The sequence below is a fragment of the Colias philodice genome, chromosome 29, assembly GCF_061535455.1.
Source record: "Colias philodice isolate Cphi_HAF_F1 chromosome 29, ilColPhil1 Martin Lab GWU primary, whole genome shotgun sequence".
NCBI lineage: Eukaryota > Metazoa > Arthropoda > Insecta > Lepidoptera > Pieridae > Colias > Colias philodice.
Window position 1 is genome coordinate 4,773,271 of NC_143114.1, and position 20,695 is coordinate 4,793,965.

At 44.0% G+C, this 20,695-nt stretch overlaps 2 protein-coding genes across 2 annotated transcripts in view; one reads left to right on the forward strand and one right to left on the reverse strand.

Moving 5' to 3' along the window:
* Nucleotides 1-20,695, reverse strand: part of Klp64D (kinesin-like protein 64D) — a 153,362-nt gene that overhangs the window by 81,102 nt on the left and 51,565 nt on the right. The gene's annotated exons all lie outside the window — the stretch shown is intronic.
* LOC149475952 (uncharacterized) overlaps nt 1-20,695 on the forward strand; it is a 35,016-nt gene that overhangs the window by 9,798 nt on the left and 4,523 nt on the right. The window contains exons 4-7 of the mRNA XM_089713009.1: nt 530-702; nt 1,485-1,702; nt 2,903-3,005; nt 17,171-17,273. Of these exons, the coding sequence (XP_089569135.1) occupies nt 530-702; nt 1,485-1,702; nt 2,903-3,005; nt 17,171-17,273 (597 nt within the window). The remainder of the gene's footprint in view (nt 1-529; nt 703-1,484; nt 1,703-2,902; nt 3,006-17,170; nt 17,274-20,695) is intronic.

The following is a 20,695-nucleotide window of genomic DNA, read 5'->3' on the forward strand; positions in this document are numbered from 1 at the left end:
CGACTTTGTTTTATACTATGTAGTGATTAAAAAAAAAATCTGCATGCAACCAAACTTATCCTATGCCCTTTCTCAGGTCTCGAGCTATCGATGGGGATTCTAATCCCATCTCATGATCGATTTTTATTCTTCTTTAAAAAAAATGAATTGTGTGTTTCTTTAAAAAATCTAAACTAGAAATACTCGTAGGTTATTTTTAACAATTATTCTCAATTTAGTAATATGATGTAAAAAAATTAATACTAATATACTTAAAAGTTAAAATTTCAAAGATTAGAAAAAATTCGATCACAAGGTGGAATTCGAACCCGTTACCTGCGTCTTCCGCCATTCTGGGGCCAATTTTTTTTCTCCTATATGCCTTTGCTTTATGTCAGAACATAAAAAAAGCGTTTGAATGCTGTAAAACTTAAAATTTCTTATATTTATGTATCCAAAGTATCTCAATCATAAAGCCACCTATTCCTTTGCTTGCTTTACGATTCAATGCTATAAAACTATTTTTTACTATATTTTTTTCGTTACCAAGGAAACCAGATTGCGAATGGGAGAGCAGTACGGGTGACTTGTGGTCGTTTCTGTTGCTCCGGTCTCGTGTGCGCGTGTCTATCCGTCTCGCTCACTCTTACCTGAACGCGCCGAGATCGAGGGTGACGGCAGATACGGGGGTGTTGGGTGTTAGCGTGGACGCTGTTAGGGATGGTATGTGGGTTTTTATCCCTTTTTTTAAAGATTGAAATAAATAAAAAATGTTTTATTGACACACAACAAACTTGAAACTACAATTCAAAAATATATGTTGTATAATGGCAGTTGTACAGACTCAGCCAAGCTATCTGGCATTAAGAACCAAACAGCGCTGACATAGATCCTTCTTACGAGTGTAGATTTAAATCAATTAAAGCCTATGTTGTGGACGACCACTAGCTTTATATCTAAAAAAGTTTCATCACAATCGGTCAGTTTTTGCATGAATTCTTAGAAACATACGGAAAAAACAAATTTTCATAATCGTTCATTTCCATTCTAGAATCACATTTTCTCTCTAGAATCACACTCATTTCTACATGCATAATTCTTCTAAAATTCGAGATATTTGATTCCAAAATCACACAATACCATTCCAGAATCACCATTCTCACACCAGAATCACACATTCCGATTCCAGAATCAAACTCAAACCCATTCTTTTTTTTTCGTTCATTCGACTGACCGGTTGGCTTGGTTGGTAGAGGTCCTGCCTTCCAAGCCAGCGGTCGTGGGTTCGATTCCCACCCGGGGCAAATATTTGTGTGATGAACATAGACGTTTGCTCTGTGTCTGGGTGTTAATTATCTATATAAGTATTTATTTAAAATTATACATGTATGCTTATCAGCCATCTGGTTTCCATAACACAAGCGAAAGCTTAGTATGGGATCAGATCGTGCCGTGTGAAAAATTGTCCTGACATATTTATTTATTCTAATTCTAACACGTTCCAGATGAAAGAGACCCGCTTATATCGCTATGCATTCGCCTAGCAATAGAATCTATGCGGTACGAATGTTCGCGCAACTGCAATAAGGCGTGTGACGTACCGAGCACGCTGAAGCGATGCTATAGTGTCGCGCGTATAGCGATACAGTGGGTGAAAGCGATGCGGGACGCTATGTATCGCTTAGCTTTCAGTGTGACCAAGGACGGGGTTGTGACATTGAAGGTTAGTATATATATCCACAGATTAAAAAGAGCATGTGTGCAGAGCACACGTGTCAGAATTGAAATTTCTTTGGCAAGATTCAAAGATACCAAAATCGTCGCTTTAATCGATGACGTGACTGTATTGCCATGACGAACGATGCGAGACGCCATGTATTGCTTAGCTTTTTCTCTGACCAAGGACGGGGTTGTGACTGAAGGTTAGTATATTAGCCACAGATTAAAAATAGCGTGTTGTGCCGTGCACACGTGTCAGAAGTGAAACTTCTTTAGCGAGATTTAAAGATACCAAAATCGTCGCTTTACTCGATGACGTGACGGTATTGCCATGACCGTGTCCGTGTGTACTTTTTATTAAGATTTATTATTAAAGTTTTAATTAATAATGTTGATTAATAATTTAAAAATTTGTGAACTGATAGCGATTGAAACTGAAGCAGATGAAAATTGGATACTAATGTATAATTTATTTATTGGATACTAAAACTGTTCTCTATTATTTTTTTTTTGTCTAAACCTTACTTATCCCCACGTTTGAAACCATTTTGTTCCTTCTATAATTTACTAGCTTTCCGCCCGCGGCTTTGCCCGCGTTTTCAAATAAAAACCGTTCCCGTTCCTGTGGGATTTCCGGGATAAAATTGTCTTTGTCTTATTCTGGGCCTTCCGCTACATACCAAATTTCATTGTAATCGATTCAGTAGTAAGTATTTGCATGAAAGAGTAACAAACATCCATCTATCCATTCATGCATCCGTCCTCATAAACTTTCGCATTTATAATATTAGTAGGATTTTGTATGTTTTTTTTAGTACAAAAATCCATATTATAATATTAATGTATAAATGCAAAGTTTTATTGAAAAATATAAACATCTCTAATTTCTGAACATTTTCGCTTATAACTTTTTTGTTTATAGTTCTAAGACAAAAAGTTACTGAACCTAAGTTGTAGAGAATTTAATTTGCAACAAATAATGTTAACATTGTTTTATTATCAGATAAATAGTTTAAGAGATATATCGTAAAAACCATTTCAACTGCTATTTTCAAGATGGCGGCCATGGGACAAGGGTGGCGACCCCACAAACTTGGTGATAGCTTCACACTGACCCCCCCTACACATCAAAAAAATAAAATTGCGTCCTCTAAAAAACGCAACCCCAAATGTAACTTTTCAATGAACTATTTATACATTTCAGGTAGCGAACGTGCCGCTCCGCTCAGTTTGGGAGTTGACAATGAAGATAGAGTTAATTGTGGAAGACGCACAAGAAACCGCTTGGCCGAGGGCCGGTAATATTGGTAAGTTTGTAGAACGTTTATCTGCCATGTTTTGCAAGCACAATTAAGCGCGTCACACACGGTGAAGATACTATAATATTTTATCTTAAGATACTGTTATATTTTATATTACAGTATCTTAACTTTTTGTGTCAGTCAGTTTATCTTAAAAAATTTTGTGGTCATGACCCACAAAATTTCGCGTCATTTGTAACAGGATGGCGGTTCTACAGGAGTCTTAGTACGCAATGATAAAAATAAAAATGATGGTCCGAACGCTGATACCGGATGCGTTAAGATACTGTAATATAAAATATAACAGTATCTTAAGATAAAATATTATAGTATCTTCACCGTGTGTGACGCGCTTTAATGTTTCATTTTTGTGAGGGACTGTAAGACTCACATCGGTGGAGGCTTCCACCCTATAATTGTGCTGGGGTTGGTGAAGAGAAAGACCAAATGCTGCTTATTACTATACGACGAGTCTTCTACCGCAGAGTGTACTATGTGGTCTGAGTTATGCGAGCGTGCGTGCTTTTGGCGCGAAAAGCGGTTATATTTATGTGTCGATTACAGGTGTTAATGCGTGCGGTAGGAAAACTCTCGCGTAGTACTCATTTATTTCTCATAATTTCTTATATCTATTACATTATATTATTTACTTATATCTATTACATTATAATACTATTTACTTATGCTAAAATAACAACACCAATAATCATAAACTTTATTTGTCAAAACAATCTATAAACTATAAAAATTATACGAACACTATTTTTACTATCTATTATGTATCACACACTATTTTCTCTTATATACTATTACAAATTACGAACATAACACATTTAAATCAGTCTTAAAACATTCTATACAGGTTAACACAACTAAATACACGAAAAAGAACATTACATATACATTATAAACGATTAAACTTGTTATGTAAAACAAATGAACTTATAACACAGTTAAACTATTATGAAACGAAATAAACACTCTATATAAATGAAACTTAAAGTAATAACTTTTACATACGTTTTTATATTGTCGAGAACATTCTCCCGCCGTGAATTGACTCTGAGTCAATTCAGTCTCCTGCGTGAGCGGCTGCTGCTGCTGTCGATGGTAGCACGATGAGTTTCTTTGCAGGTCGCCGGAGTATGCTCCCCTTCGTGCGGACGTCCACTGTTCTCACGATGCCGTCTGCTCCCGGGTAAGTTGCTGTGATGATTCCGAGCGGCCATGTGTTGCGTGGGAGTGTGTTGTCCACTATTAGCACTATGTCACCCACGCGTAGCGCCGCGCCTTTGCCGTAGGGCTCCCGCCGGTTCTGCAGTCCAGGTAGGTACTCCTGTACCCAGCGTGTCCAGAACATGTCCGCTAGTCTCTGTGCTGCTCTCCAGTGTGTTCTGCCGATCAGGTCTTTGTCGTCGAACGGGCCCCAGGTAGGTACTCGAGCCGGTCCGAGCAGCAGGAAGTGATTCGGTGTGAGCGCTTCAGGTGAGTCCGGGTCGACTGATACATGTGTCAACGGACGGCTGTTGATGGTGAACTCCACTTCAGCGAGGAAGGTGGTGAGTACTTCCTCTGTTGGATGACGCTGATGCAGCACTGCTTCTAATGCTGTTTTTGTGCTTCTCACGAGACGTTCCCACGCGCCGCCCATGAACGGCGCGCCTGGAGGTATGTACCGCCAGTTGATGAGTCGCCGGCTGGCTTCGTCTTCTGTTGCTGCGTCGATCGCCTGACGTATCTCCTTGTCTGCCGACTTCAAGTTGGTTCCATTGTCAGACCAAATCTCTGTAGGGCAGCCGCGGCGCGCTATCATTCTTCGAAGCGCCATGACTGCTGATTCGGTGGTGAGTGAACCCGCCAGCTCGAGATGTATCGCTCGCGTCGTGAGGCACGTGAAGAGTGCCACATACCTCTTCTGTGTTGATCTATTCACTGTGACTGTTAGCGGGCCGAAATAGTCGATTCCCGTATATGTGAACGGACGTTGATGGTGTGCAAGTCGGCACTCGGGATGGTCGCCGGTCGGTGGCGCGGTCGGCATAGCTCGTCGTCGTCTGCACGCAAGACATCGATGTATTATCATCCTCGTCGCCGGTCGTAATCGAATAATCCAATAATGTTGTCTGCACTCTTAATTGTAGCCTCGACGCCGGCGTGATGTAGCTGTCTATGTATATATTCTATATACAGCTTTGCTTCTATACTATTTCCGTCGAGTATCGGAGGATGTTTTTGACTATCGGTGATGTCGCGCGTCCTTGCTATGCGTGTTTTCACTCTTATCAGTCCGTTGATAAGAACAATTGATAATTGTTTTGTTCTACTGTTGATAGGCGGCGCTACATTCTTCATTAAACAGCTTAACTCGTTCGAAAAATAACTATGTTGACTCGCTCGCACTATTAACTCTTCAGCTTGTTTCATGAGTGACGCCGCTATTGTTTTAAATTTTCTATTGTCTTGTACTTGCGTCCGTTTGCTATTGTGTTGTTGTTTTTTAACTTTTTTATTCCAGTTTTCGTCGGCGCGTTGATTGGCTTTTGTTTTCTTGTAATTAACTTTTTCTGTGCGCGCCGATCGACATAAATCGATGAATTGAAGTACTCTTGCGGTCGTTCGTATTAAACGTTCCCATTTTGAAAATCGCGCGGGCTCTGGAAGCGCTTCTGATAGGTTGCAGATAGGTTGTCTGCTGACTATGTTGTTGATTTTTTCTTCGCCCGTTTCATGCTTCAGCTTCGGCTGTTCTATGCACCATGTTGAGGGGTCCGACTTGAGGAATTCGGGGCCCTGGTACCATCGATGGGTGTTGCTGAAGTCATGCGGTATGTCTCGTGTGGCGTCGTCTGCTACATTTAATTTCGTAGGTACCCAGCGCCATTCGTTGACCGCGCTGTGTTCTTCTATTGCGGCGATGCGATGAGCCACGAACGGTTTGTACGAGCGGGAACCTGTTTGCAACCATGTGAGTACTGTGCGGCTGTCGGTCCAGTATGTGATGGACTCCGGTTTTCTATCATGTTCTTCGATGACTGTGACCGCCATGCGACATCCCATCACAGCTGCTTGCAACTCGAGTCGTGGTATGGAGGTGACCTTGAGCGGCGCTACGCGTGCTTTTGCAGTGATGAGTGACACGTGTGTTTCACCGTCGGCTGTGGTAGCTCGCCAGTAGAGCGCTGCTGCGTAGGTGGACTCGCTGGCGTCGACGAATACGTGCAGTTGTAATGACGTAGCTTCACTATATTGTGAATAGCACCGCGGTATGTTGATGCTACTCAGCGCTTTCAGGTGTTGCGTCCAGCTTCTCCACTTCGATGCGAGGTCTTCGGGCAGCTGTTCATCCCATCCGATTCCGCGGCGCCATACTTCTTGTAGTATCCGCTTGGCATTGATGGTGACCGGCGAGGCGAGTCCGAGTGGATCGAACACGGACATCACTGTTTTCAATAACTCACGCTTAGTGGGCTTTTCGATGTCGAGCGCGCCCACTGGTAATCTTGTCATGTCGAGGTTGAACGTGAGTGTGTCCGCGGCTGGTCTCCACATGAGACCCAGAACTCGTTCTATTTTTGACTCGTCGTTGATGTCGACCGTCGTCATCGATGTGTTGTTCTCACAGAGCGCTTCTATAACTTGTTGTGAATTCGACGCCCATTGCCTGAGTTCGTAATGTGCTTGTTGATGTATATAACGAACTTGTTTAGCTATCTTGATCGCCTCTTCTGTGGTTTTGTAGCTATGGAGATAATCATCTACGTAGTGATTGTTCACGATCGCTGCCGCCGCTTCCGGATATTCTTGTTCATATTTTGCGGCGTTTGTATTCTTTACGTAGATGGCGATGGCTGGCGAACACGTGGCTCCGAATATTAGTGACGTCATCCTGTATTCCTCCGGCGGCTGGTCGTCACGTCGATTGCCTCGCCACAGGTATCGGAGTGCGTCTCTATCTTCTATATTCACTTTCACTTGCATAAACATTTCGCTTATGTCGGCGCTCACTGCTATTCTGTGTTGTCTGAAGCGCATCAGGACCCCCGGGAGAGATTGAAGGAGGTCCGGTCCCGAGAGGAGGTGATCGTTGAGTGAGACCCCCTGGCTTCTGGCTGCTGCATCATGTACCACACGTACTTTATTCGGCTTCATGGGATTGAGCACCGGGAAGTGTGGTAGGTACCACGTTCTATTGTCGCTTTTTTGTGGCGGCGCGGGCTCGGCGTATCCCTTTTCTATTAAAGCGTTCATCTGTTCGTTGTACTTTTCTTTCAGTCTTCCGTCTCTGTCTAATTTATTTTCTATGCTGTACAATCTTCGAAGTGTATTGCTGTAGTTATTCGGCATCTTGAAATCTCGTTGTTTCCACAATAACGGCATTTGATAACGACCATCTTCTGTCTCTGTCGCACGCTCTTTGAGTTGAGAGAGAGCGCGCTGTTCCGGGTCGTTCGCTGGCCTCTTCTCTTCTATTGTGAGTGACTCGATGGCGAAGAATCTTTTCAATTGCTCATCCATGTTGTCTTCTATTGTTATGTGGTTTACGAAATTAACTCGTTGTCCTAGTGAACGAGTGTGCGCGCCGTGTAATACCCATCCCAACGGCGTGCGGGATGCGACGGGCTGATGTCGTTGTCCCTTTCGCACTTCGGACGCTATGAGCAGGTGCCAGTTGTCTTGACCGATGAGTATTCTGGGCTTCGCGTTGTAATATTTCAAACTGTTTTCTAAATCGCCAAGATGCTTGCAGCCGCGGACGTCTTCATCTGTTATTGTTTGCGGCGACAGTTGTAGGTGTTCTATTGTTCTCGCAGTCATCTTGTGATTTTTAGTTGTGCCGTGAATGGTGAGAGTGATACGGCGTGACTTCGTTGCTTCTATCTTCGTATTGGCGATCGCTTCTATGTGTAATGGATCGAAAGTGCCGGTGACGCCCGTCCTCTTCGCTATGTCGTTGTCTATGAGTGTGACGGTTGAGCCGTCGTCGAGGAGCGCGTACGTGTTGACATCTCCCGCCGGTCCGGATACACATACGGGCAGCATCTTCAAATACGCTCGCGTACCGCTCTTTGTCCATGTTGATGCGACCGTTTCTTGTTGATTTTCTGTCTCTTTCTCGGCGTGGATGAAGTGAAGCAGTCTGTGATGCGATCTTTCACAGTTATTTTCATTGCATCTTCTCTTGGGGCAATTGTGATTCTTTGTTCTATAACGAAGGCAGCGGAAACATAGCCGTTGTGATTTAGCTATGTCCCATCTCGTAGACACGTCGTTTTTCTTGAATTTTTCGCACTGTGATGTGTTGTGTCCCTCTTCCTCGCAGACTGGACACTTCGATGGTGGCTTGCTGACCGTGCTGAATGTTCTTTGAGTTTTTCTTCTATTTTCTATATTTTCTATGTTGCTTTCAGGTTGAGCGTAAGGGCCGCATCGTTCTGCCTCCCTCTCGAGGAAGCGAGATAGCTTCAGTAGGTCGGCCTCTTCTGTCTCGTGCTCCGATGAAAAATCGTACCATCGATACTTCATTACTGGTGGTAATTTTTCTATTGTGATCTTCGTAGCTTCTGGATTATACAAATAATGTATGCGATTGAGAGCTTTCAGTGTCGCCGTGATGTTGGCGACGCGGCTCGCGAATACGCAGATATCTCTCGGCGTGTCGGCTGGGCGTGGCAACGATCGTAGCCGATCTATTTCGGCTAACGCTATTGAGTCTGGTCGGCCGAATCTTGATTCTAATGTCTTCATAATTTCTTCTGGATTTCCGCCGTATATGAGGAGACTCTCGACTGCTTCTTTTGCTCGCCCTTTAAGACTTCTGCGAAGGCGTGCTGTATTTTCTATTTTCGTAAACGCCGGTGCAGATTCGTTGTACGCTGCTTTGAATGAGAGCCATTCTTGATGTGACCCCGTATACTGTGGTAGATCGGTGATGTACCTCGGTGTTGTTGCAGGACCGCTTCTCGCGGCGATTGTGATGGCCGCCGCGAGCTCTGATATGTTGATGTTCGACGAGTTCTTCTCTGTTGACGCGTTGCTTTTTTCAGTTTTCGTAATGTTCACGTCGGTTGCTGCGGCGGGGGGGGGCGACGTGACCGTAGGTATTTCTTGCTGTGGTTCTTGCGTAATGGCTAGCAAGTGTGGCTGCGATGTGTGTAGCCATTGGCCGACCTTCTGGCGTGGCTCGTTCGATATGACGCTGCGGTTTTCTTCTTCACTATCTTCGGCTTCGATGGCGCTGATTTGTTCTTTAATTAATTTGAGTTTTAAGCGTAGCGCTGCTCTTTTGGCTTTCGCCAATCTTTGTTTCTTCGATTTTCTTTCTTCTGTGTAGGTTTCGTCCTCGCTGGAGGTTTCTTCTGTACTATGATCTTGACGACGTCGCGAACTTGCAGTTTTCGTTGTTTCTGATGCGGTGGTTGACTCTTCATTCGTCGAGGTGTCGGTGGTCGTGCTTGCATTTTCTGTAGTGGGTTCTGTAGGAGCAGCACGGCCGCCGGCTTCGCTATTTTCTTCCTTGCTCTTCTGTCTTGTAAGCGGCATTTTTTTCTATTTTTCTATTCTTCTTTCTTCACAATCCGGAATCGATGGACCAAAATGTGAGGGACTGTAAGACTCACATCGGTGGAGGCTTCCACCCTATAATTGTGCTGGGGTTGGTGAAGAGAAAGACCAAATGCTGCTTATTACTATACGACGAGTCTTCTACCGCAGAGTGTACTATGTGGTCTGAGTTATGCGAGCGTGCGTGCTTTTGGCGCGAAAAGCGGTTATATTTATGTGTCGATTACAGGTGTTAATGCGTGCGGTAGGAAAACTCTCGCGTAGTACTCATTTATTTCTCATAATTTCTTATATCTATTACATTATATTATTTACTTATATCTATTACATTATAATACTATTTACTTATGCTAAAATAACAACACCAATAATCATAAACTTTATTTGTCAAAACAATCTATAAACTATAAAAATTATACGAACACTATTTTTACTATCTATTATGTATCACACACTATTTTCTCTTATATACTATTACAAATTACGAACATAACACATTTAAATCAGTCTTAAAACATTCTATACAGGTTAACACAACTAAATACACGAAAAAGAACATTACATATACATTATAAACGATTAAACTTGTTATGTAAAACAAATGAACTTATAACACAGTTAAACTATTATGAAACGAAATAAACACTCTATATAAATGAAACTTAAAGTAATAACTTTTACATACGTTTTTATATTGTCGCGAACAATTTTTTAAATACCGTTAATCATAATATAAGACTAACTTTTTGTAATATGTTTGGTAACGCCAATATAATTAAAATAGTAAATGTAGAAATTAAACGTTTATTGTTTGTGGTGTGTTCCTTCATCCTTCCCTACATACGAGCACAACCAATCATCGCGTGGTCACTAACCACGTGACACGTCCAATAAGACGTGAACGCGACGTGCTTGTCGCTGCTGTCAGTCGGGTTCGCTCCGTGCCTTCGCGAGGTTCGGGACTCGGCCACCGCCGGAGAGCTTCCACGAGGCTCTCTAGATCATCAGGCATTGTGCCCTTGTAACACCACCGGGGTATCCCGTGCCCCGGCCCTTGGTCGCGCTCACCGCCGCGTGTGTGTTTGTGTGGAGTGTGGGACTGGACGCCGTTCTTGCCCGCCGCGAGCTGGAGGACCCTGACCGCGTGGCGGCGCGTGTGTTCTGGACGCTACTCCCTCCGACGAGGTACGTGCCGTATGATCCCGTCTATCCCTCTTTGCTAACACCGCGTAGATCTAAATACAGTCCACTTTCATATCGAGAATATATTTACGTATATTTTTTATATTGGCGCGACCATTGAGTGGTCCTTCGAGCCGGATAGTAACCATTGTTTGGTCATTCCGTATAAATACCTGATGATTCCACCGCCCTTGTTAGGATACTCATTGTGTAGGCCCTAATAAGCGATTAGTAGTATCTTCAATGCGAAATACTATTTAATATACCGCATATAATAGAACGACAATGCGTCTTCTACTATTCATATAAAATATATTTTAAACCCGCCCTTATTAGGATACTCATTGTAGGCCCTAATAAGCGATTTAATAGTACATTCATTGTGAAATAACTATAATATACCGCATAGATCGACATTGCGTCATCTATTATTTTTTGCTTAAAATATATTTTATTCCGCCCGTAACATTAAGTTACGCGTATATTATTATTAAAATAGTTAATTAAAACTATATTCATATCGTTTATCCGCAGTTATAACGCTAAAATCATTATAAATCGAACATATTTCATCATATTTATTTATCCGCTACCCGCGCTCGAAATTTATAACGTTATCTAGGTCATTCCGCGTCCCGCGATCCGCTGTTATAATCCGACCATATTGAAAATTCAAACTCGGTTCATATTACGCTTGCGTCGCTGACCTACTTTATTTAGTCGTATTACTTGTTATTGTAACTTGTATTGTAACATTCTCTGTTCGAATATATACTTTTGTTATTAAAAATGCCGCCTAAGAAAATGACTAAGTTACCTGATAGTGACGCTTCGGATGTTAATGATTCGGAAGATATAAATGATTCGCAGTTATCCATGTTATTAGCTAAACGCGAAATTATATTCGAAATGGTGCAACAAATGTATGATTTGTCTTTAAACGTTCATAACAACGCCTCGCTTATGGAAAGTTTCCTTGACGAGTCCGCGCAGATAGAATCATTACGTGAAAGATTTGAAAAATGTTTAGACGAATACAATACTCGCTTATTATTATTAACACCTACCGCGAAACCTGATTATAAAAGCCTCGTTGCATTCGAGTCTTTATATAGCAGAGTTATAAGAATTAAATCGCAATATTCGCAACCAAGTCCGTCACACGGAGATATTAATAATTTGCATAAAAATAGGCCTAAATTACCGCCTATCGAATTAGTACCATTTTCGGGTGATATTCGCTCATTTCCGCTGTTTCTTTCGAATTTTGAATCAGTTGTTCATAACAATCCCGGCCTTACAGATGCCGAGCGTTTATATTATTTACTAAGTAAATTAACGGGGAAGGCCACAACTGTTATAGCTGGTATAACCCCCTCCGCTGAAAATTATAATTTAATATTACAAACTTTAAAAGATAAATATGATGATAAACGTATGTTGGTTTCCGCGTATTTAAATCAAATGTTTGATTTTAAACCTTTGCATTCTCCGTCCGCAACAAACTTTGATTTATTTACAGATAACTTTGTTAGCGCAGTGCGCGCCTTACAAAATATAAAGTTAGATAATATTACAGATTTAATGATTGTTCATATCGCGTTGAAGAAGTTAGATTCAGATACTGTTCGCGCTTTCGAGACAAAGTTTGGTAGTGAAATGCCTACTTTTGATAACTTAGTTCAATTTATTCAAACTCGTGCGAAGGTATTAGAACGCATTCATCCTTCCACAAATTCGGGAATAAATAAACCGCCTCGAAAGTATAATAATTATAACCGCAGTTCAAATAATATCTCGTCTGCTCCGCCTAAGTATCAGTCTTACGTAACAACCGCTGATTCCGCTTATAGTTGTCTTTGTACAAATATTACGCATCAACATTTATTTAAATGTTCAAGTTTTCATAAAATGAGTCCGCAGGAACGTTTGAAATACGTAAAGGATAGAAACGCGTGTATAAATTGTCTCAGTATAAAACATCAACTTTCTAGTTGTTCGTCTAATTCTAATTGCCGCATTTGTAAATTAAAACATCATACGATGTTACATTTGAAACGCGAATCTTCCATTCCCGCGCCTGCGTCTCACCCCCCGCCGCGCAGCTCCCCGCCGTTGCTTGCGCCGTCACAGCCGTCGGGCGAGTGCGTCCGCTCCGACATTGCGCTATGTACCACTAGCTATACAGCTGATACTGATAACGCATTTCAATGCAACGCGCCCGCGAATAAACAACATACTATTTTATTATCAACCGCTGAAGTCGTAGCTTATAATTGTAAAGGCGAACGGCTTGTTATTCGCGCGCTTTTAGATTCCGCTTCGCAAAGTCACTTCATTACAAATGAATGTTGTGAACGTTTAGGTATTAAACCGCAGAAAACCGAACGTACTATTATTAAGGGGTTCGGTGGTTCAGAAAAAATTATAAATAGTAATTCCGTAAATATAAAATTTTATTCGCGTCTTGACAACAACATATCTTTTAATATTTCACCGCTAGTTGTTGATCATGTTACGGATTTACTACCTACCGCTGTTATAGACACTTCTGTCTTATCGCATATTTCGCATTTACCGCTCGCAGATGAGAGTTTTGGTACGCCAAATAAAATCGATTTATTAATCGGTGCTTCTCTGTTCCCTCATCTGCTTCTCCCCGACGTAGTTCATGCATCTCGTGACTCGTCGGCGCCCGCTGCATTGCGCACGGTGTTAGGCTATGTAATAATGGGTTCAGTACCCACCATACCTAACATACATAAACCGCCCTTGACGTGTTGTCACGTTCAAGAGACCGCCGCTATTGACTCATTAGTCAGGCGTTTCTGGGAGCTCGAGGAGCTTCCTACCGCACCGCCCGTTCAACATCCCGATGATGTTGAATGTGAAGAATATTATAAATTAACTACAACCCGCGACCCCGTGAGTGGTAGATATATTGTTTCGCTTCCATTTAAGGATGATTTCTACACTCTCGGTGACTCATTTAATATTGCCCGCAAAACGTTTCATGTGCCTCGAAAGAAAGCTTCAAGCTTCACCTAAATTAAGGTTGGCATATGATGACGTCATAAAAGATTATCTAACGACAAATTATATTTCACCCGCGCCTCCGTATGATCCGCGTGACCCTACACCTATTTATATTATACCGCATCACGCTGTTCTGCGCGAGGATAAATCGTCGACTAAGCTGCGCATGGTTTTAGATGCTAGCATGCCAACTTCTGGAAGCCAGCGTTCGTTGAATGACCTTCTGCATGTTGGGCCGAATTCACAAGGCAATTTGTTTACAATAATTTTAGGTTTTCGTCTCCACGCGATTGCCATGACCGCCGATTGCCGCCAACAGTTTCTGCAGATATTCGTGCGTGAGTTTGATCGTCGTTTTCAATGTTTTTTATATCGTTTCAGCCCGCAGGATCCGCTGCTTCTTTATCAATTTAATCGAGTTTGCTTCGGCATCAAGTCTAGTCCTTATCATGCACTGCGCACGGTAAGACAGCTCGTAGAAGATGACGGCGCGAAATATCCGCTCGCGAGTGGCATTGCGTCTTCCTCGTTGTATATGGATGATATCGCCTCCTCTATTCCCACGGAATGTGAAGCAGTTTCGCAGCAGCTCATCGATTTGTTTAAGGGAGCTCAGTGGGATCTTATTAAATGGAATAGTAATAGCAAAAATGTGTTAGATAATCTTCCCGCTTCGCACAAACTTTTACCCTCCGCGGTGGAGTTTGATAAGACCGTGCAACATAAATTACTTGGTCTGCATTGGTCTACCGTTGATGATTGTTTTTATTTTAAAATTACCGCTCCCGCCGATGTGATGTGCACTAAGCACTCCATCTTGTCAATTGCCGCCCGTCTGTGGGACATGATGGGCTTCGTTGCTCCCACAGTCGTGTATAACATCCCATCAGATAATTTCTACCATGTTTCTGGTATTGAAATTCCCGCTGATGTTCTTTCGCGTGGCATTATGCCACAAAATCTCGTCTCGCACCCTCTGTGGTTCCAAGGACCCCAGTGGGCTCGTTCGGACCCATCTGATTGGCCTCCTAGGAGTCTCGATGGTGAGTCTATTGCAGACATTCCCGAACGAAAATTATTAGCGCACACTGTGTGCCCGCCTATAAAGCATTGCGCTTTATACGATACCGCCCTTCGCGTCTCGGCGCGTCGTGTATTTTATATTTATAGGTTCCTTATATTATTACCCCGCCGCGGTGTTATGATGACCGTAGAGGAACCTAATTTCGCTGAGAATAAAATTATTCCCGCCCTGCAAAATAAATATTTTGCAGAGGAGTATTATAATATACTCTTTTATAAATTTTATTCGCAGGCTCTCAACCGCTTGAGGCCTTTTATTCGCAACAGACTTATCCTCATCGGACGTCTAAGCGATACCGCCCTGGAATGTGCACATAAGCATCCAGTGATATCACCGCACAATGATCACATAATTATCATGATCATTGATTATTATCATATTAAATATATGAATATTATAACACATTTGTTTCGTGTTATTTTAATAACCGCGCTTTTATTAGCTTTACCCGCGCCGCAAGTCAAATCTGATCACGTCAGTTTACTTGATAGGCATTCGCTACTGGACAAGTTAGTCCAGTCGTTTTGGAAACGTTGGAGATTAGAATACTTACACGGTCTGCAGGTTAGGCAGAAATGGAATACGCTTTCCACACCTATTACTCCTGGAACGGTCGTGGTTGTGATAAATGATAATACACCGCCCCTAACCTGGCCTTTAGCCGTCGTAGAGAAAGTACATCCTTCAAAGGACGACGTCGCGCGCGTTTGTACAGTTAGAACCGCCAAGGGAACTTACCTTCGCCCGGTCGTTCGTTTATGTCCGCTTCCAAGACAATAGTTATATCGCATTAGTATATTACCGCAGTTAGTTAAGTTTAATTTTAAGTTTTTGCACCGCTTTCGTTTATAATTTCTTAGTTATAATACCGCCGTGACTTTAGGAATTTTTTATACCCCGCTCGCTTTACGCGATCCTAGAGTCATAGAATTTGTTAGTTGTAATACCGCCGTGACTTTAGGAATTTATATACCCCGCTCGCATTACGCGATCCTAGAGTCATAGAATTTGTTAGTTATATTTCCGCCGTGACTTTTAGGATTTTTTTATTATCCCGCTCGCATTTTGCGCTCCTAGAGCCATAGAACTTGTTATTTATATTACCGCCGTGGCTCTTAGGACTTTTATCAACCCGCGCGCATTATGCGATCCTAGAGTCATAGTTTTTCGCTGTATCTTATGATTGGTTTTAAATGGTGACCCATTTAGGGCGGGTGGATATGGTAACGCCAATATAATTAAAATAGTAAATGTAGAAATTAAACGTTTATTGTTTGTGGTGTGTTCCTTCATCCTTCCCTACATACGAGCACAACCAATCATCGCGTGGTCACTAACCACGTGACACGTCCAATAAGACGTGAACGCGACGTGCTTGTCGCTGCTGTCAGTCGGGTTCGCTCCGTGCCTTCGCGAGGTTCGGGACTCGGCCACCGCCGGAGAGCTTCCACGAGGCTCTCTAGATCATCAGGCATTGTGCCCTTGTAACACCACCGGGGTATCCCGTGCCCCGGCCCTTGGTCGCGCTCACCGCCGCGTGTGTGTTTGTGTGGAGTGTGGGACTGGACGCCGTTCTTGCCCGCCGCGAGCTGGAGGACCCTGACCGCGTGGCGGCGCGTGTGTTCTGGACGCTACTCCCTCCGACGAGGTACGTGCCGTATGATCCCGTCTATCCCTCTTTGCTAACACCGCGTAGATCTAAATACAGTCCACTTTCATATCGAGAATATATTTACGTATATTTTTTATATTGGCGCGACCAATGTTATTATTAAGGGAGAAGCAATACAGTGTTTAACTAGTTTGGTAGTCAGTGGATCACCTTTTTTATGTCATTAAACTTTTTTTTATTATTCACTAGCTTCCCGCCCGCGGCTTCGCCCGCTTTGTAAATTATATACTAAAGCCTTCCTCTTGAATCAGTCTATCTATTTAAAAAAACGGTATCAAAATCCGTTGCGTGGTTTGAAAGATTTAAGCATACAAAGGGACATAGGGACAGAGAAAGCGACTTTGTTTTATACTATGTAGTGATGCAAGTATTTGTAAGGACGTATATATTTAATTAATAATGTTTATACTAGTTTGAAATTTAGTTTAAACTAGCTGTGCTTCGCGGTTTTACCCGCAGTGCTCCGCTCCTGATGGTCTTAGCGTGATATAGCCTTCTTCGATAAATGAGCTATCTAACACCGAAAGAATTTTTCAAATCGGACCAGTAGTTCCCGAGATTATCGCGTTCAAACAAACAAACTCTGCAGCTTTATAATATTAGCAAATAAATAATTTACTTATTATTGTGTGACAGGTATAACAACAATAGTGGCAGACGAAATGGTTCCCGTGGAAACTTTGCGGCGAGTGGCCAAGTCAGTGCCGCACGACTGGGGACACGCGCCCAGGACTATATGGTGAGATAATAAATAAATAAATAAAAAATGTGTGCGTGTACTAGTGTACACACGTAAGAAGTGAAACTTCTTTATGACCTTATTTTTTCAAAAATAATTTACTATATATGCAACTTTACAGAAATACGTCGAATCACGCGTGGTAGGGATAATAAAAAGATGGCGCGTAACGGAAAAATGTCACGCGTAACGAAAAAATGTTACACTAAATTTATTTTCAACCCCGATAAAGAAGTTACACTAATTTTATATTCAACCCCGATAAAGAAGTTTAACTTCAATAAATGATCGTTTTTTTTAAATCTTTGTTTATTTAGGGATTTTTGTCCAAAAGGACGATGTCAATCCCATCGTACCTTGTACAAATATGTTAACTTTTAAATCTATATTATACTAGCTTTCCGCCCGCGGCTTCGCCCGCGTTTTCAAAGAAAAACCCGCATAGTTCCCGTTCCCGAGGGATTTCCGGGATAAAACATATCCTATCTCTCAAGTTGGATCGAACTGCACATGGTGTGCGAATTCTATTATATTCGGTTAAGTGATTTAGGAGTCCATTGAGGACAAACATTGTGACACGACATTTATATATATTAAGAGTTGAATAGCATGTGTGGGTGCAGCTAGAATGCCATTATATGTATACAACAACATTCATAGTGTTTATAATAATAGTTTAAAAAATATATTGAGTCAGTCGTTTGGATTCAAAGAAATAGTAATGTGAGGAAGATCTTTCATTAAAAAGCACTCGTGTCAGAAGTGAAACTTCTTAGACAAGATTCAATCGTCGCCTCACTCCATGACGTGACGGTATTACCATGACGCGACTTTGAAATGTGACTCTCAACGCGCCTAAAGAAGATTCACTTAAAAAAATTTCGCTTCTGTAATATTATTTATTTACTAGCTGTGCTCCGATGTTTCCTGTAATGATATATGTATAGCCTCGATAAACCTTCCTCGATAAATGGGCTATCTAACACCGAAAGAATTTTTCAAATTGGACCGGTAGTTCCCGAGATTAGCGCGTTCAAATAATCAAACACACTCTAATCTTCTTATATATAAAAATGAATCGCAAAATGTGTTGGTAAGCGCATAACTCGAGTGTTGTGGACTGTATAATTTTTGGGGTTCGTGGTCGAAATAAAACCCTTCCTTCGACATACATAAGTACATATATTTTCTCTTTACAATTACAATTTATAATCCTAATCACTATTACTTATTAACTACTTGTCTGTAATAAGGACTTGCTCTAACTGATCACTATTAGTACTTATTCGCTACTGGTCTGGAGTAAGCACTTGCTCGAACTGAACTCCATTTGAGAATTCGGGCTATTTATATGCGTCGCCGGCGGGGGGATTCAAAGCGGCCGCCCGGCGGCGAGGCACAAAGCGGCGGCGGCATCCAAAAGGCGGCGAGACTCAAAGCGGCGGCGGCATCCAAAAGCGGCGGCGGCTGTCTTGCATTTGCCGCCTAGGCCACGCCTCCTCCACGTGTAAACGCAATGCACGTGGCGTACTGAGTACAGCGCGATAGGCGAAACCGCGGTGCGCCTCGTCGAAACCGCGGTGCGCCTCTCTGCCACGTGCAGCGTTAATATTCCGCCTCATACACGTGGAGCCGCTGCGCGGGGAGCCCCGTTACCGCCTGCGTGTACTCGTCCTTTACAGTCCTCCCCCCGGCGTAGCTTGCGTAGCCTCCTTCATCACGACGAGCTTGCTGACGGGGCGTCTGAAGATCCCGCTCTTTGTCTTCACTTCGGCTACCCGCACAGCGTCGTCCGGCCCGGCGTGAACGCGCACCACGACCCCCATGGGCCATGTGTTGCGCGGCAAGACGTGGTCCACGATGATGACCACGTCACCTTCCTCGAGGCGTCGCGTGTCTTTTCGCGCCTCCCCCCGTGGCACGAGCGTCGGTAGGTACTCCTTGATCCATCTGCGCCAGAAGTGGTCGGCGAGCGCCTGGCTGGCGCGCCAGGTCCGTCGGTCTGCTTCGTCGCACGGCCCCGTCGTCGGCAGTCCCGTTGAGGAGCCCAACAGGAAGTGGTTGGGCGTGAGGGCTTCGGGGTCGTCTGGGCTCACGCTTACGTGAGTCAGCGGCCTCGCGTTCACCGCGAACTCCGCCTCGGTGAGTAGAGTCCGCAGCACCTCTTCTGTCGGCGCCTTCTCCCGTAGTGTCGCGCCGAGCGCGGTTTTCACCGACCGCACCAGCCGCTCCCATGCACCGCCTTGATGCGGCGCACCCGGCGGTATGTAGCGCCACTCCATCCGGTGGCGCAGCGCTTCTTCTTGTAGCGCCGGCGCCCACTCGTTGTACGCCTTCTTCAGTTCTTGATCGGCGCCCCTGAAGTTTGTACCGTTGTCTGAGTACATCAGACGAGGCCACCCTCTGCGAGCTGCCATCCTTCTCAGCGCCATGATGGCTGAGTCCGTTGACAGAGATGCGACGAGCTCCAGGTGCACGGCTCGCGATGTCAGGCATGTGAACAGCGCGCCCCATCTCTTCTCTCTTCTTCGTCCGATCTTGACCATCATTGGCCCGAAGTAGTCGACCCCGCAGTTGGTGAAGGGTCGGTGGAACGGGTCGAGGCGAGCGCGCGGCAAGTCCCCTTTGGCTGGGACCTGCGGCATGGCTCGGCGTACTCGGCACAGCGCGCAGTTCTTCTCCACAGCGCGCACTGTAGGCCGCAGGTGGATGACCCAGTAGCGCTGCCTCAGGTCGTTGGTGACGCGCTCGCGGTTGGCGTGTCCGGCGGCACAATGTTCCTGTAACACTATTAGTCTGGTTATTCTGTGCCGGCCGTCGAGGATTACCGGCTTCTTCATTGTGTCGGGTGCCGTGGCTGCGTTTATGCGGCCCCTTACTCTCAGCACGCCGTCTTCCATTACCGGGTCCAATTTGTACAGTCTACTGGATCTGCTGATGGGGCGCGCGTCCTTGATTCGCTTTATGTCTTCTCCAAAGCTGTCGTTCTGTGCGCGCTGCACCAGCAGTCGTTCGGCTTGCTCCAGGTGGCGACATTCTAGTCTCGTCGCCGTGTGTCTGATGCGTATGTCAATGAATGCGAGCACCCTTGCTGTTGCTCCCACCAGTGTGCGGAATTTGGAGAAGCGCTCTGGATCCGGCAGCCATTCCATCTTCCGTGGCAGCTCGCTTACATGCAGTACATCGGCCTCGTCCGTAGTTTCTCGTAGTTCCTTCTCCGTGGGCCACTGGTCCTCCGTCTTTGTCAGGAATTCTGGACCCTGGAACCATCGATCATGTCCCGTGGTGAAACTTAGGCGGGTGGCGTCGTCGGCAACGTTTTCATGAGTCGGCAGCCACCGCCACTCTTCCCTTTGTGTTAGTTCTCCAATCTCACCGAGGCGATGCGCGACGAACGGCGTGTATCTCTTTGCATCGTTGCG